Genomic DNA, 14,292 nt, shown 5'->3' on the forward strand with positions numbered 1-14,292 from the left:
ATACAGGAAATGCCTCACAAACAGGACGCTCAGTCTAACACAGGTATATGATTTTACAACATACATAACACTCTTTGTTTTGAAGGAGTTATTAATCAGAAAGTTTTGCTTTAATAGTCTTCCACTAAGTCTGTCCCTGGGTCATCTGACATGTCATCCACACACCTTCTACCAGTGTTATTCAGAAGCCATACCTGTCCTATTTCCCGTGCTCCATTGGTCCCAGACATCTCTTACAGCTTCTACGCAGTCTGACAAGAGGAGTGATTCTGCAGCTACAAGGAGGAGTGTTGGCTTTAGTGCTCAACAGCAGGATGTTGTAACCAACTTCTCATACTCAATCTGATACAGTTGTAACCAAATTCATAAATACCCTTCCTTCCAATTTTGTAGCTGCATCCAGTTTCCCACTTCTAATCTTGTCTGGGTAAGATCAGCTATTGGGGGAAAGGTGCTGGCATGATCTGCCTGGCATCATCACTTCATCCAGTTCCTTTCCCATCAGATACTGAATTTAGGCTAAAGGAGAAGATGATCTGAGCATGCAAATCTAAATTTCAGAGCATCGCCATGACATTCCCTGGGCAGAAAATTCTTTTACTATCTGACTTTTACTACCTGATGATTCCCTTTAATTTTTTTAAAGATTTTATTTACTTATTTATTTTTGAGAAAGAAAGCAAGCAAGCACAAAGGAAGAGGGACAGAGGCTGACCAGGGAGCCCAATGTGGGGCTCAATCCCAGGACTCTGAGATCATGACCTGAGCCAAGGGCAGACGCTTCACTGACTGAGCCACCCAGGCGCCCCAATGACTCCCTTTAATTAGAAAATTGTTCATTATGCTGGGGAAATATGTCTCTATAAATATAAAATGGTATTACTAATACAGACATAAATGATTTTAATATATATTTATATGATTAAATATAAAGTACATATGGTGGACTGTGGGCTTAATGACTTCAGAAATCAGCTTTTCAGAAAGTTGTGGCTGCATGCATTCTTAAGGATGTTTTCAAATGAGTTGAGTTGAAAAATCCAAGAAAAAAAAAAGCATGCAGTAGGCAATATTGACACATTCATTTCTATTTGATTAAAGAACTAAAATTCTGAAAGATTCATGACCTATAAATATTAATTATGTACTCTCTGATCCCAAATATTTCAAAAAGTCAATTATTTGAAGCTGTAAAATGCTGCAGTCCTCTTTAATGAGTTGATTTATTTATGTAGCTTATTATTTTAAAACATTTTTAAATTTCTAAAACCAGGGATTCATTTTGAAATCCATCAAGGATCAGATCTTGCTGAATTTACATGACTAGCCAGGAAGAAAGAAAGGGAAGGAGGTAGAAGGGAATTTTTAAAAAGTCATTCATATTTTATTGAGGAACACCTAACACCAGGAAATAAGCATAATCACACACGCCCTCTATATGTGACCAGTCAAAAATAACTAGCAAATTAATTGAAAAAAAAATTCCATGCACACTTAACAATAACTACCAAATTCACTGGTGATAAGCAGCTTGAACTACTGTAAAAGTGAACTTGAGAGGTTGGGTGAATGGGGATGTCGGGGAGAGTGCTGTGGGCTATGCTGCTCTGAGACCTCCCTGCAGATGCTCCTGAGAAATGTGTAACAATGGCTGGGTTCAGCAAATGCATAGTAAAGTCATGTCTAATTTTTTTTTGTTGTTGTTTTAAGATTTCATTTGTTTATTTGAGACAGGCAGAGAGAGCGAGAGCTCAAGCACAAGCAGGGAGCAGGGGCAGAGAGAGGTAGAGGGGGAAGCAGACTCCCTGCTGAGCAGAGAGCCTGATGTGGGACTCGATTCTAGGACCTTGAGATCCTGACCTGAGCCAAAGGCAGTTGCTTAACCAACTAAGCCATCCAGGTGCCCCTAGTTTTATTTTTTTAAATAGACTTTGTTTTTTAGAGCAGTTTTAAGTTCACCACAAAATTGAGCAAAAGGTGCAAAAGTTCCCCATGGACCGTGCACCCCCTACCCATCACAGCCTCCCCCACCATCACTATCCCCCACCAGAGTGGTGCATCTGTTATAGTTGTTGAACTACACCAATACATCAGTGTCACCCACAATCCGTAGTTTATATCAGGGTTCACTCTTGGTGCCATTAACTCTGTGGGTTTTGACAAAAGTGTGATGACATGCATCCACTGTGACATCATACACAATAATTTGCCCTAAAAATCCTGTGCTTTGCCTACTCGTCCCTCCCTCCCCTCCCCTGACAACCACTAATGGACTACCTCTGTAGTTTTGCTGTTTCCAGAATGTCCTCTAGTGAGAATCACACAGGATGTAACCTTTTTAGATTGGCATCTTTCACTTAGTAGTATGCAATGCACAGGTAAAGTTTTCAAATGTAATGCAATAGTTGTAAATTTTTTAGCGGCTGTGAACAGCAGAGAATCGACAAGACAGACATCATTAACTCTGGTGCTCCTCTGCCATGTGGTGCCTCCTCTTGCCCATTCCAAGAAATCCCAGCTTCAGCCATTGCTTTATCCTGGCCACAGACTTTTCTGTATCAGATTAATTCCTGTTTCTAAAACTGCTCATGTGCTTTCTCCATTCACCTGTGGTAGTTGTTAGGGGAGCGTGGGTGCTAGGTGCTCACGACAGGGCTCCTTGTCCTTGGCTGTGAGAATCAAGACAGTTAAAGCTGTGTTGAATTTAAGACTGAGAGTGTACTAGGATCACTGTAGGGGGAATTATCTAGAAAAAATGAATTTTCTTTTTGAGCAATGAAAACTACAAAAGAGCATAACACCTGTCACTTTAGCAGACCTCTTCAAGGTCTGCAGTTAGGGACAAGGGAAGAACTGCACTTTAAATGCTAATTATCTGGGGAGAAAATGTCCCTTGGAGGCCTTATTGGGAGCAGTGGGAGGCCACCGAGGCACTGAGATCTCTTGTGAAGACTGCAGAGAAGCCCTACCTGGGAGCAAGGCCAGAGCCTTTCCTCGCAAGAGGAGGGCTCCATAGCCCTCAATAATTAAGGCCTTTCAGCCTCTGTTGGAAACACCTTGGACAAGGATTTTCTGGTTGTAGCTCTTTCTTTCACTTTAGGGAATTTGTAATTCCATCGTCTTGTATTCATGAGTCATTTCCGATGACAATAATTAGGGTGACAAGAAGCCAAAGGATGGCTAGGACAACTGGTGATTTTTTTGGACAAAGCCCCAGGTGGGCAAGAGGAAGGACTCTGGGGCTCCAGAACCTCCTTCCTGGGACATTGGGATGGACTGTGCCTCTAGCTTCACGGGCTGTGATGCAGGGGTACCGCAGGCAGAGCCACTCTGAACCTGGTGCTTGGATGTGACCCTAGCTGATGAGAAGGCAGGGCAGAATGAGGCTTCTGGGAGAAGCAGCCAACACGTCAGAGTCTCCTCCCAGGTGCCCCTGATACTTTTCTTCCCTCTCCCTGTTCCTCCTTCCTCGTCTCTCCCTCTTCATGTCTTCCCTTCTTTCAGTGGAGATAACCAGAGGTTTAAGACAACCACTGTCCTACAGCACCTCCTGGTGCTGTGGGGCTGGAGGGGAGGCCCCCGGTCTGAGGGTGGCCGGGCTGGGCTAGAGGGCAGGACACAGATCCTCTCACATGTTGGGGCCATGGCAGGGAAGGCTCGAGGCTGGGCTCCCCCAGGATAGCCAAGGTGGTGTCAGGGTCCTGGACAGAGTATTTGCTGAGCCCGCATGCCAGGGTCCCAGGCACAGACATCACCTCATGGTGGGAGAAAAGTATCAAAAAACTTACAGCAGGTTTTTATTTTTAAGATCTTATTTATTTATTCATGAGAGACAGAAAGAGAGGCAGAGATATAAGCAGAAGGAGAAACAGGTTGCCTGCGGGGAGCCCAATGTGGGACTTGATCCCCAGGATCCCGGTATCATGACTTGAGGCAAAGGCAGACGCTCAACCACTGAGCCACCCAGGTGCCCCCTTACAGCGGTTTTTAAAAGTCAGATTCCCTGTGATATAATTTACAGAAAATTATAGATTCCCCCTTTTTAAGGTACAGTTGTGTACGTTTCGATAAACACACATAGTCCACAATCACAACCGTGATCGAGACACAGACTATTTCCATCACCAGCAGAATCCCATGTGCTGCCCCTCTGTACTCCAGAGGGATTATATCTTCAGAGTGTATTTTTTCTGTTCTTTTACTTGTAAGTTCTTTATGTCTTCACCTTTAAAGTGAGATTCTTTTAGACACCACAAAGTCAGGTCTCGCTTTTCATCCGATGGCCTGTCTTTTGTTGGTATGTATGGACTGTTTACATTTATGTGACTTGATAAAGTTAAAATCTGTAATCTAGACAATTGCTTTCTGTTTGATCCCTCTCCTGTTTTCTCCTTTTCTGCTCCTTTTGCTTACCTGCTCTGGGATTAATTAGGTATTTTCATATTTACATCATTTCCCCCATGCTTGCCTTATTTTATATCTCTTTTCCAAACTCATTTAGTGATTGCTCCAGAGTTTATGACAGACATCCTTAATGAATCACAGTTTATCTTGAGGCATACCACATGCATAATGTAAGAATCTGGTCAGTGTGTCCTTCCAGAGCCTCCTTCCCAATTCTCATCTTGTCAGGACCACTCATTTCACTCGTACCTACGCTACAGGTCCTGATGAAACACTACCTTTGTTGCTCTAAACAATCAGCTATATTTGAGAGTGAGTCAAAATAAGAAAAGAAATCCATTCTAACTGCCTTCATCTTAGCTGTTTCTGGAAATCACCATTTCTCTGCATACAGCTAGGCCTGGCGTCTGTCTGGTATCACGTTCCTCCAGCGTTTTTCACAGTGCTGGTGTGCTGGTAATGAATTCTCCCCATCTGCATCTCCCTGAAAACGCCTTTATGGTGCTTTCACAGGACAAGAACCCCGGGACCATAGATTTTCCCATCAGTACCTTAAACATACTACTCCATAGCTTCCTGGCTCACTTGGCTTCCAATGGGAAGGCCTTTGTAATTCCCTCCTTCATTTCTCTGTAGCACCGAACTTGTCTGGGCATCTGCAGCCTCCGAATGCTCTGTCCTGCCCTGCCAGCCCGCATTCAGGTGCTGGCGATTCATTAGAAATTTTAGCTGAGTTTCCCCTACCTGGCTGCACAGTGTCCCCTGATCCTTCTCTGTCGCAGGTGAGCCAGCACTTGCACCCTCACCCCTCCAAGAGACCCATCTTTTCTTAACATTTCAGACTCCCTGGTTGCCTTGTTGACCTTGGCTTTCCTCCAGGCTCAAGGAAATTTAAGATTTAGTAGTTAGTTCAGCTTCAGTACTGGGAAGTGACGTTCTTCCCGGCATTCTACCTCCTCAGCACTGTGATCCCCCCTGGCCATTTTTATTTAGTTATTTTTAATCCACAAATGCTGAGTGGGGAACCAGACCATTGGCCTGGCAGCCAGCATCAAGAGCAGCTTGGAAAAGAGCGTTACTTGAGGAGTACACTGAGGGGCTGGGGTGAATTTTATGCTTTTTTCACTTCTGCCTAATGAGATGAGCTTTTGGAGAAGAGAATAATGAGAGGCTTCGTAATCTTTAACAGTACCATGCTCTGTCCCCGTGTGTTCTGTGCCAGGAAACTGTTGTCTTTATGTCTTTACCTTGAGCCAGAGGATCCTTTTGGCTTCTGTGTCTTATTTTTGAAGCAAGCTCTGAAAGAACAGGACCTTCTTTTGCAGAAAGTTGGATGTCACAGCCAGTGGGCTCATCCCCTCCTTTGAGGCCAGTGAGGTTCTTGTCCTCCAGCAGTCAGTCATGGCTGCCTTTTTCAAAACCCTTTGGATTCCTGATGGTCTGCCGTGTACTTTATCAACCATTGTATTTGGCACATGAAGCAATGCCCAAAGCAACCTATCTACATCCTCAGCACAGCTCCCCCCATGTACCCCATGTCTAGTCATGCTCACTGTTTCCTCACAGTATGCTGGGGTTTTATAGTCCCAGGTCCTGCTCACTCTATTTCCCCAATGGAGAAGGCCTTTCTCAAGGCCTTCCCTCTTCAGACATTTCTTCCAGACCTAGTCTAGGTGCCTCCTGGCCAGAGCCTTCCATGCTTTCATAGGGCAGAGTTGGCTGCTCTGTCCTAGGTGTCTGCTGCTCCACAGAACAATGTACCTGTTTCAGTTGCATGAGTAGCCAACATGACTTCCTGGAAGGCAGGCCATTTGGTGTAGCTGGTCAATAACAGGAAGACAAAATGGTGATCCCTGTAATAGACAAAGAGAAATTTAGTCTCCAAATGAATGAACAATCCATATGGGAGGGGATGCTTTTTTTCCCATATGAAGGATAAATGGGCTTGAAACATGGTGGTACCTAGGGGGGAAGGGGTTTCTCGAAACCTTGCCTGGATCTCAAACACTGAGTCACTGAGAAATGAACCAGAGAAAGCTTTTATTCGCTTTTTATTTCGGGATTCCTGGGAAAGCCTCACCCGTGGAATGAGATGATCCAGTCCACTTTTACACCAACACCTTAAAGAATTCTCCAGCACAAGATGAGAAATAGCCCAGTTCTTTTTCTTCATAATGCCACTATTAGCTTCCAGAAACATTCATCACACTTCCCTGTTCTCAATGCTGTAATGGCCTGTGAATCAGGAGTGGCAGTTAAGAGTTTCTTTTTCATCTCTTCTCCCTACCGTGCCTCCTACCGTTTGTTTTGCTGTCTTCCACGACTGCCTTGGAACAGTGCCTACTGCGCCCCCACAGAACGTGCAGATGGAAGCTGTGAATTCCACAACCATCCAGTTTCTCTGGAATCCCCCACCTCAGCAGTTCATCAACGGCATCAACCAGGGATATAAGGTACATGGACTTAGTTCAGAGCCCTGGGTGGCCGTCCTGGTATGTCATGGTCTTGTGACCAATGAGAAGGCTGACCACTCCTCATTTCATAAAGAACCCATTGCATCAAGTTACAGAGTGTGTTGGCTTTGGTGCTAGTGGTTGGGCGGGGGGATGAGGGAGTCACCATTTATCCAAGTCCTTATCTGCTCTACTGGTTCAAAAACTCAAATTATTAGTTTTCAAGTGGATGGTTCATACGTAACAGAGCAATTTCTTTTGAGAAAAGCCATTTATTTTAAAATTAGCAGTGGAAAACCTATCTCAATTGATTGGAATCAGCATTTGTACAAACCACTTCTTTCTGGAGAGAAGTCCTCTCAGAGGACCACAGACTTAGAACAAAGGGTGCTAGATGCAGTGAATGATATTTCTGTCAGGTAAAGATATTTATTCCCTCCCCATCTCAAGTTCAGAGAGAGTTCTGTTTATAGAACCAAGACAGTGAATTCAGGGCACCTACCTGGCTTGAATTAGATACCCAGATTCCCACTATATAACCTCCAGATAACTTTCCTTAACGACCAGAATATGTTACCTTCATAGATGTATTTGGACGCAATTTCCAAAAGTGTAGTTCATCGTACCTTTTAGATCATCTTCTGGTTAGACTTGGGATCCCGTCTTGGTTTTACCTACATCACAGCCACTATGTTCTGCAATAGTAGGTAAGCTCAGGGAAGACCTTTATGGAGAAAGGACTCTATCTAGTCTGCTTGAATTCTTGGTAATTTCAGATTCAGAGAGTATTATTTCCTTAGACACGTGGTTCACTTCTTTTTCCCGTTTGGATTCAACTTACAAAAACACTTTTTTGTTTTCACTAGAAAGGCAGATGTAGCTAGAAATTTGCCCTGCCTTTTCTTTTCCTTTTAGATTCCCCCAGAGGAATCTACACTCAGAAGCTTTTTTGAAAGAAAATCATATTGATCAACCAAGATGATTTTGCCTCCTTGACTTTCCTGTCAAGTCTTATTGGCAAGACTGGAGCATTCATTCAATGGCTCAGTGTCGGTTTGATCTATATAAATACGCTTTGTGTCCTACAGCATGTCAACCTTCAGACCTAATTAACCCTGGAAATGTTTGGTATCAAAGGAATTAAAAGTCACACTCATACATAATGTTGCCCAAACATTAAAACAACTTCCCTTGGAATATGTATGTATACTATATTTCTTTAAAATTATAATTGACTTCCTAAATTCTTTTCAGAAAACTAGTGTGACATAAATCATAAATAATTAAGATTCATTCTCATTGAATCCCGGGCTTCTTTCTGAGGCAGAGTAGGTGCCTATCTGGAAAAAATATCTGTGTTCATGTTTTGTTGATAATTGTGTTTGTCTTATTGTACCGATTAAGTCAAGTAAAGATGGCATTGTCTTTATTGCATAGTGCTAAAAAAAAAAAAAAACCATGTATGCTCCACAACATCTTTAAGTGAAGAAAAAGTGAAGGTTTGAGGAGTGTCTATTATTCCAACATGTTTAAAGTAGATATTTTATTTATATATACATGTATAAAATATATACAAATGTATATATTTGTGTACAATTATCTGTGAGATAGCCTTTCAACTCCATATTTTTAAGTGAAATTATAAAATGTAGGATTTACGGAGTTTCTTAATCATGACATTGCTTTCTTTGAAGATACAGTAATTACAAGATAAAAATTTGGATACAGACTTGAGAGTGAAGATGTGCAGTTTAAAAGGATCTCTTTGTCCACCTGTCCCCTCACAGCTCCTGGCGTGGCCAGCTGAAGTCCCCGAGGCCACCACAGTGGTCACCATTGCACCAGATTTCCACGGAGTCCATCACGGGTATATAACAAATCTGAAGAAGTTCACTGCTTACTTCGCATCAGTTCTGTGTTTCACCACTCCAGGGGATGGGCCTCCAAGCACACCTCAGCTCATATGGACTCACGAAGATAGTGAGTACTCCTCTGCCATGTGTCTTCTCAAAAGTCAGAAGTCAGGTGTCAAGGAGGTCCAGACTACCTCACTACCAGTGCTGGATGAGGTCCGAGGAGGGTCATGAGGAGCCTTTATGTCCTCAGAGTGCTCACAGACTGTGCACCCTAGTGAGATAGGTCATGGGCAGTATTAGTAATGAGTGGCAGAAGGTGGTTTCTGGGATTCGAAGCCAGGCTAGTGGAAAGATCTCAGAGGGCAAGAGAAACAGTCTGGACTCAGCCATGTGGTCCACCTGTGGTCTTGCTGGACTTCTCTATCCCCAGATTTCAACTCTCAATCCCCGTACCTTCTTCTTGAACACCCCATGAGGCCTCCCAGCTATGCCTTCCCTGACCCTCCCTGGGGCATCTCTCCTGAGTTCCTCTGAGCATCCTGACTTGCCATCACCTCCATCTGGTCAGCTCAGACCAGCTCCTTCTCGGCCTCCAGGCCAGCTGACACCTGTGGAAAGCATCATCTAGTGAAGCTATCTGAGAAAATGACCACAGATGTACACTAAGACTCGCATACAGGGAGGTTCATTGTGGTTATTTGTGATGGGATAAAAAGAAAGAAAGAAAAGTATGCAAATGTCCCAGATGGGTATAATTTTAAAAATTATAGAATGACAATATACTAAACATTTTGTCATTATTAAAAACTTTTGAGAGAAAATTGTCATGATCTAGTGTTAGGTGAAAAAAAATATGTAAAACTACATGCGATCTAAATTTTATAGTAGCACACTTGTATAAAACTACCTGAGATGAGAAGAGACCTTGAAGGAAAGATGTCACAATTCTGACAGTTGTTATCTTTATGTGATGTGATCATGGAGATTCTCCACATCTGTTTGGATTTTGCCCCATGTTCTCATTTCGCTGTGAATACATACTCTCTTTATAAGGAGAATTGAAACTAGTACATGTTTAAGAAAAAGTCACCCAGGGCTGCCACTTGTCTGTCCTCCCATCCAGGCCACGGGACTCTGGGTATGGCTGGCCTCCTGTGCCACAGATGGCACAGTGGCACGATGGTGCGGTGGCTTGGCCCTACTTGCTGAGGCCTCATTGTCGCTATGCTCACAGAGGCAACATGTACAGAGGTCATGGCCATCCAAGATGAGCTCCCTCCCCCTCAGCTCCCCCCTCAGGCCCTTCATTCTCACCTCACTGCCTCTCTCGGAAGATGGAGTCTGACCCTGTTGTCAACCCACAAATGCACTCAGGTGTCTCTCATCTGAAAGTGGCAACTCCCCACCCACCCTGTGTTCCTGGTGAGCTCACTTCCTTCCCAGAGAAACTATTACTGGACCCCTAACCTCTCACACTCATCATAACCTTCAGCAACAGTTCTCACCCCACCCCTGGACGGTGACCTCCTAACAACCATTGCATTTTATCAGCTGCTGCAACTACATCGACTGATACGATTCTGTGGGTTTTTCTTTTTCGGCGAGTTGTTGATAGAGCAGATTGATTTTCAAATGTCGAACCAGCCTTGCACACTTGGAGTAAATCCCACTTGGTCCTAGTTTGTAATTATTGTTTATGTTGCTGGATTTAATTTGCTAATACTTTGTGTGTGATTTTTTTGCATCCAGGTTGATAAGAGAGATTTCTGTACTTACTATGTGTCTGGTTAAGTGTCAGGGTAATGACTGGCTTCATAAAATAAGTTTGGAATTGTTCCCCCTCTGCTGCTTTCTTTTTTTTTTCTTAAAGATTTTATTTATTTATTTATTTATTTATTTATTTATTTATTTATTTATGTGCTTGAGCAGGGGGAGGGGCAGAAGGAGAGAGAGAATCTCAAGCAGACTCCATGCTAAGCACAGAGCACAATGAAGGGGTGATCTCACAACCTTGGGATCATAATCTGAGCCAAAACCATGAGTTGGATGCTCAACCAACTGAGCCACCCAGGCTCCCCAGCTCCTCTTTGGCTCTCTAGAAGAGATTGTGTAAAGTCAGTATGAATTCTTCTATAAATGTCTGGTGGCATTTTCCAGTGAAATCTTCTGGACTTGGATATTTCTTTTAGGGGAGCTTTTAAATTATAAATTTGTTGTCTCCGATGATTACAGTACTATTCAGTTGTCTGTTTAATTTTGGTTGTGTAGTGGCAGTCTGATTTTTCAAGAAACTGACCCTCTAAGTTGTTGAGTCTGTGCATATAACACCGCTGGCAGTATTCCCTTAGTCTCCTCCCATGGCTGCAGGGTATGTTATTGTGTTCCTTGTTTCATCCCTAATATTGCTGACCTCTTTTTCTATTTCTGTCATTTTTCCTAGAGATTTGTCAGTTTTATTGATTTTTTTTTTTTTGAGGAACCAGCTTCTTATTTCATTGCGTTTTCTCCATTGTTTTCCTATTTTCAATTGCATTGATTTCTGCTGCTAATATTTCCTTCCTTCTGCTTGTTTTGAGTATATTTCTTGGTCTTCCTTTAATTTCTTGAGGTAGGTACTTAAACTATTGATTTGAGGCCTGTCCTCATTTCTTTTACAAACACTTAAGGCTATAAATTTTCCTCTCTACACTGCTTTAGCTGCATCCCACATAATTTGACATATTGGGTTTCATTTTCACTTAGTTCTATATACTTTGATTCCTTTGAGACTTCCTATTTGGCCTATGAGTTATTTAGAAGTGTGCTGTTTAGTTTCCATGTGTTTGGAGATTTTCCTGTTGTCTTTCTGCAACTGATTTCTAACATGATTCCACTGCTGTCAGCACACTATACAATTTCAATCCCTTTAAGTTTATCAAAGTTTGCTTTAGGGTCCAGCATGTGATCAGTCTTGGTGAATGTTTCATGAGGGCTTGAAAAGAATACTGTGTATTCTGCTGTAAAACCTACTTTTCAATTATACATTTTATATACCACCCTCCACCAGAGTTTAGGATTAAGGAGCCAGTTGATCAAGTTTAGCTTTTCCATTTTTTTTTTTTAAAAGTATGCCTATCTCATCAAGTCTCATTTCCACATAATTATCTTATAATTAAATGTTGCTTGATTGGTTCACTCATCCATCTGTCCAACACAGAGACAAGCTATGCACATTTACGCTCAGATGTCTGTGGTATGCCTACTTTGTGTGAAGTAGCCAGCTGGGCAGTGCAAGGGTTGCAGAGATAAGGCCTCTGCCTTTCGAGCTTATAGCCTAGTCTGACATGAGGCACATGTCTGAGGCCAGTGCCACAGAGGAGGTCTGGAGAAGTGGCTGACACTGCTCATGAAGAGTAGCAAAAAAGTGTTGTGGAGGAGCATCAGGTGAGTCTTGGAGGAGGCAGCAGCTGAGGCAGCTCTTGACAGATAGCTTTCGTGCAGAGAACAGCTGAGGGCATTCTATGTGGGAGAAGCGGCATTCACCGTGGTGAGAAGAGTACTCAAGTGTGAGAGGGCATGAGCGAGCTATTTGGTGTGGCAGTAGCACAGCACGTGGAGGCGAGGGAGGGACGAGCCAGAAAACAAGTTGGGAACTGATTCAGAAGAATCTTGGCTGCGAAGTTTGGACAAAGACATTCTGGGCATTGGGGACCCACAGAAGGTTCTCCATGATGGGGTTATCTGAATGAATCCATGTTCCAGAAGTTCTGTGTAGGGGTCTTGTGAGGATGCAGTGGAGGTAAAGATGAAGGAAGCTGAGAAGAAGGGAGCCCATGCTGTGGGGACAGTGGTGAGAGGTCATGGAACCTAAAGACATGTCACAGGGCTGTGGGGTAGGAGAAAGGAGTTAGGATGACCCACCATGCTCTGGTTTACGTGACTGCAGAGTTGATGATGTCAGTGATCAAAATGTGGGAAATGGGTCTAGGGTGAGGACACCGGGCTGATGTGGGACACACGAGGTATGCGTGGCTGTGGGGCCTCTGGGCCTACGTGTCTGAAGTGGATCTGGGAGTCCTAGCAAGTCACAGTTATGACCTTACTTTCCAAGGAAGGGCTAGGGAAGGCAACTGAATATGTGGTCTAACCACAGACAGAAGTATTTGAAATCCACTCCATCTCAGGGTGTCTGAGCGACAGGGTCGCTAGCAGGTAAAGCCGCCTAAGCAGATGAAGTCACCTTAGGGATCAGGCAGGCAAACTCTAAGACAAGGGAGCAAAGAGACAGGCGCAGCCACTGGGCTCTGTCCTGGTCATGTGGGACCGAGGGTGCAGAGGGGGCCACGTAGGGTCTCAGGGAAAGAAGAGGGAGCCTCACTTGGGTGAAGTGTACTGTGTGCAGTCATCTGTAGGGAAGCACAATCCAGCCCCCTTACACCTTTGATGGGATGGAGAGGTAGCTGATGGGGATAAAGTTCATGAGTATACTCCTTATAGCGCTTCATTACGTGGACAGTGGTGAGGGATTTTCCTCTATTTCACTTATTTGAGGAAGAGGCAAGGGCAATGTCTCTGCTCAAGGCACAGCCAGGTCCAACTGGATATCAGAATTCACTTTCAGAAGATATTTATTAAAAATACAAAGTCGCAGAAGAAGGTAACTCCTTCCAAAGAAAAGAGTGAACACTCCTGGCTGAATTCTTTGCGTAAAGAAAAACCTCAATTGTTGCCAGTTAAACAAGCAGAAAGAAAAATATCCCATTAAGCTCTGTGGCCAGGAAGCTGAACCTTAAATGCATTTTTTGCCCACCATTAGTAGGGAAAAGGAGAAACTGGAAATTTCTTTCTTGGGAATTGAGAAAACTGGAAGTGATCTTATACTTTTAGAGTTTTCTAATGCAGTCACAATTTTTCAGTAGCTGGGGAACCTGTTGATACTGTTTGGAGTGTGGACTATCTCACAGAAAGGTTGGAGTAGGGCTGATGGCCCGATGGGTGCTGGAAGCACAACCACCCGAGCTTTCAGGGTTATGGCACCTCACTTCGATCCGCATCCAGCCGGACTCCTTTTCCGAAGCTCCAACGCAATAAGAACTCAGGGGTGGGGTGGGGAGGGCAGGCAATGCAGTAAAGAGGAAATAGAATATAAATTCTAAGCCAAGACATTGCCAGCTGGTTCCAGCAGAGCTAGAGGACAGCATATTTGGGCAGGAATCCAAGAAGCAGAAACATTGAGAATATAAAAGGAGCAAAAAGCTTTCTTTGCTGCTCTATCGATCGAAAAAAGAACAAGTCAGTTTGAAAATCCGTCAGAATGTCTTTCTGGAAACTCAAAACTGGAGGAAGATGAGCTGGTTTCGACAGCCGTTCTATTTTACCGTCTTTCCGGCTCAGAGACTGGCATTTGTGGGTGTTTGAGATTATCCATAAAACGTCTTTTGAAAGTTTCACCCAGATGAGCATATTTGCTGAGACTGTTTCTTTTCCTTTTTTTTTCCTTTTTTTTTTTTTTTTTTTTAATTAGAAGTTGTGTTAGGAAGCTTTGTCCAAATACCAGCTGAGTCCCAGGTACTGAATCTGCCATCTATGCAGACAAGGCG

The 14,292-nt window shown here is 43.5% G+C and overlaps 1 protein-coding gene across 1 annotated transcript in view; it reads left to right on the forward strand.

The window, feature by feature from the left end:
- Positions 1-14,292, forward strand: part of SDK1 (sidekick cell adhesion molecule 1) — a gene marked incomplete at its 5' end in the record, with an annotated part of 892,328 nt that overhangs the window by 726,229 nt on the left and 151,807 nt on the right. Inside the window, 2 exons of the mRNA XM_055340442.1 lie at positions 6,742-6,857; positions 8,645-8,837. Coding sequence (XP_055196417.1) covers positions 6,742-6,857; positions 8,645-8,837 — 309 coding nt within the window. The remainder of the gene's footprint in view (positions 1-6,741; positions 6,858-8,644; positions 8,838-14,292) is intronic.

Source organism: Nyctereutes procyonoides, unplaced genomic scaffold (assembly GCF_905146905.1).
Source record: "Nyctereutes procyonoides isolate TBG_1078 unplaced genomic scaffold, NYPRO_anot_genome, whole genome shotgun sequence".
Lineage (NCBI taxonomy): Eukaryota > Metazoa > Chordata > Mammalia > Carnivora > Canidae > Nyctereutes > Nyctereutes procyonoides.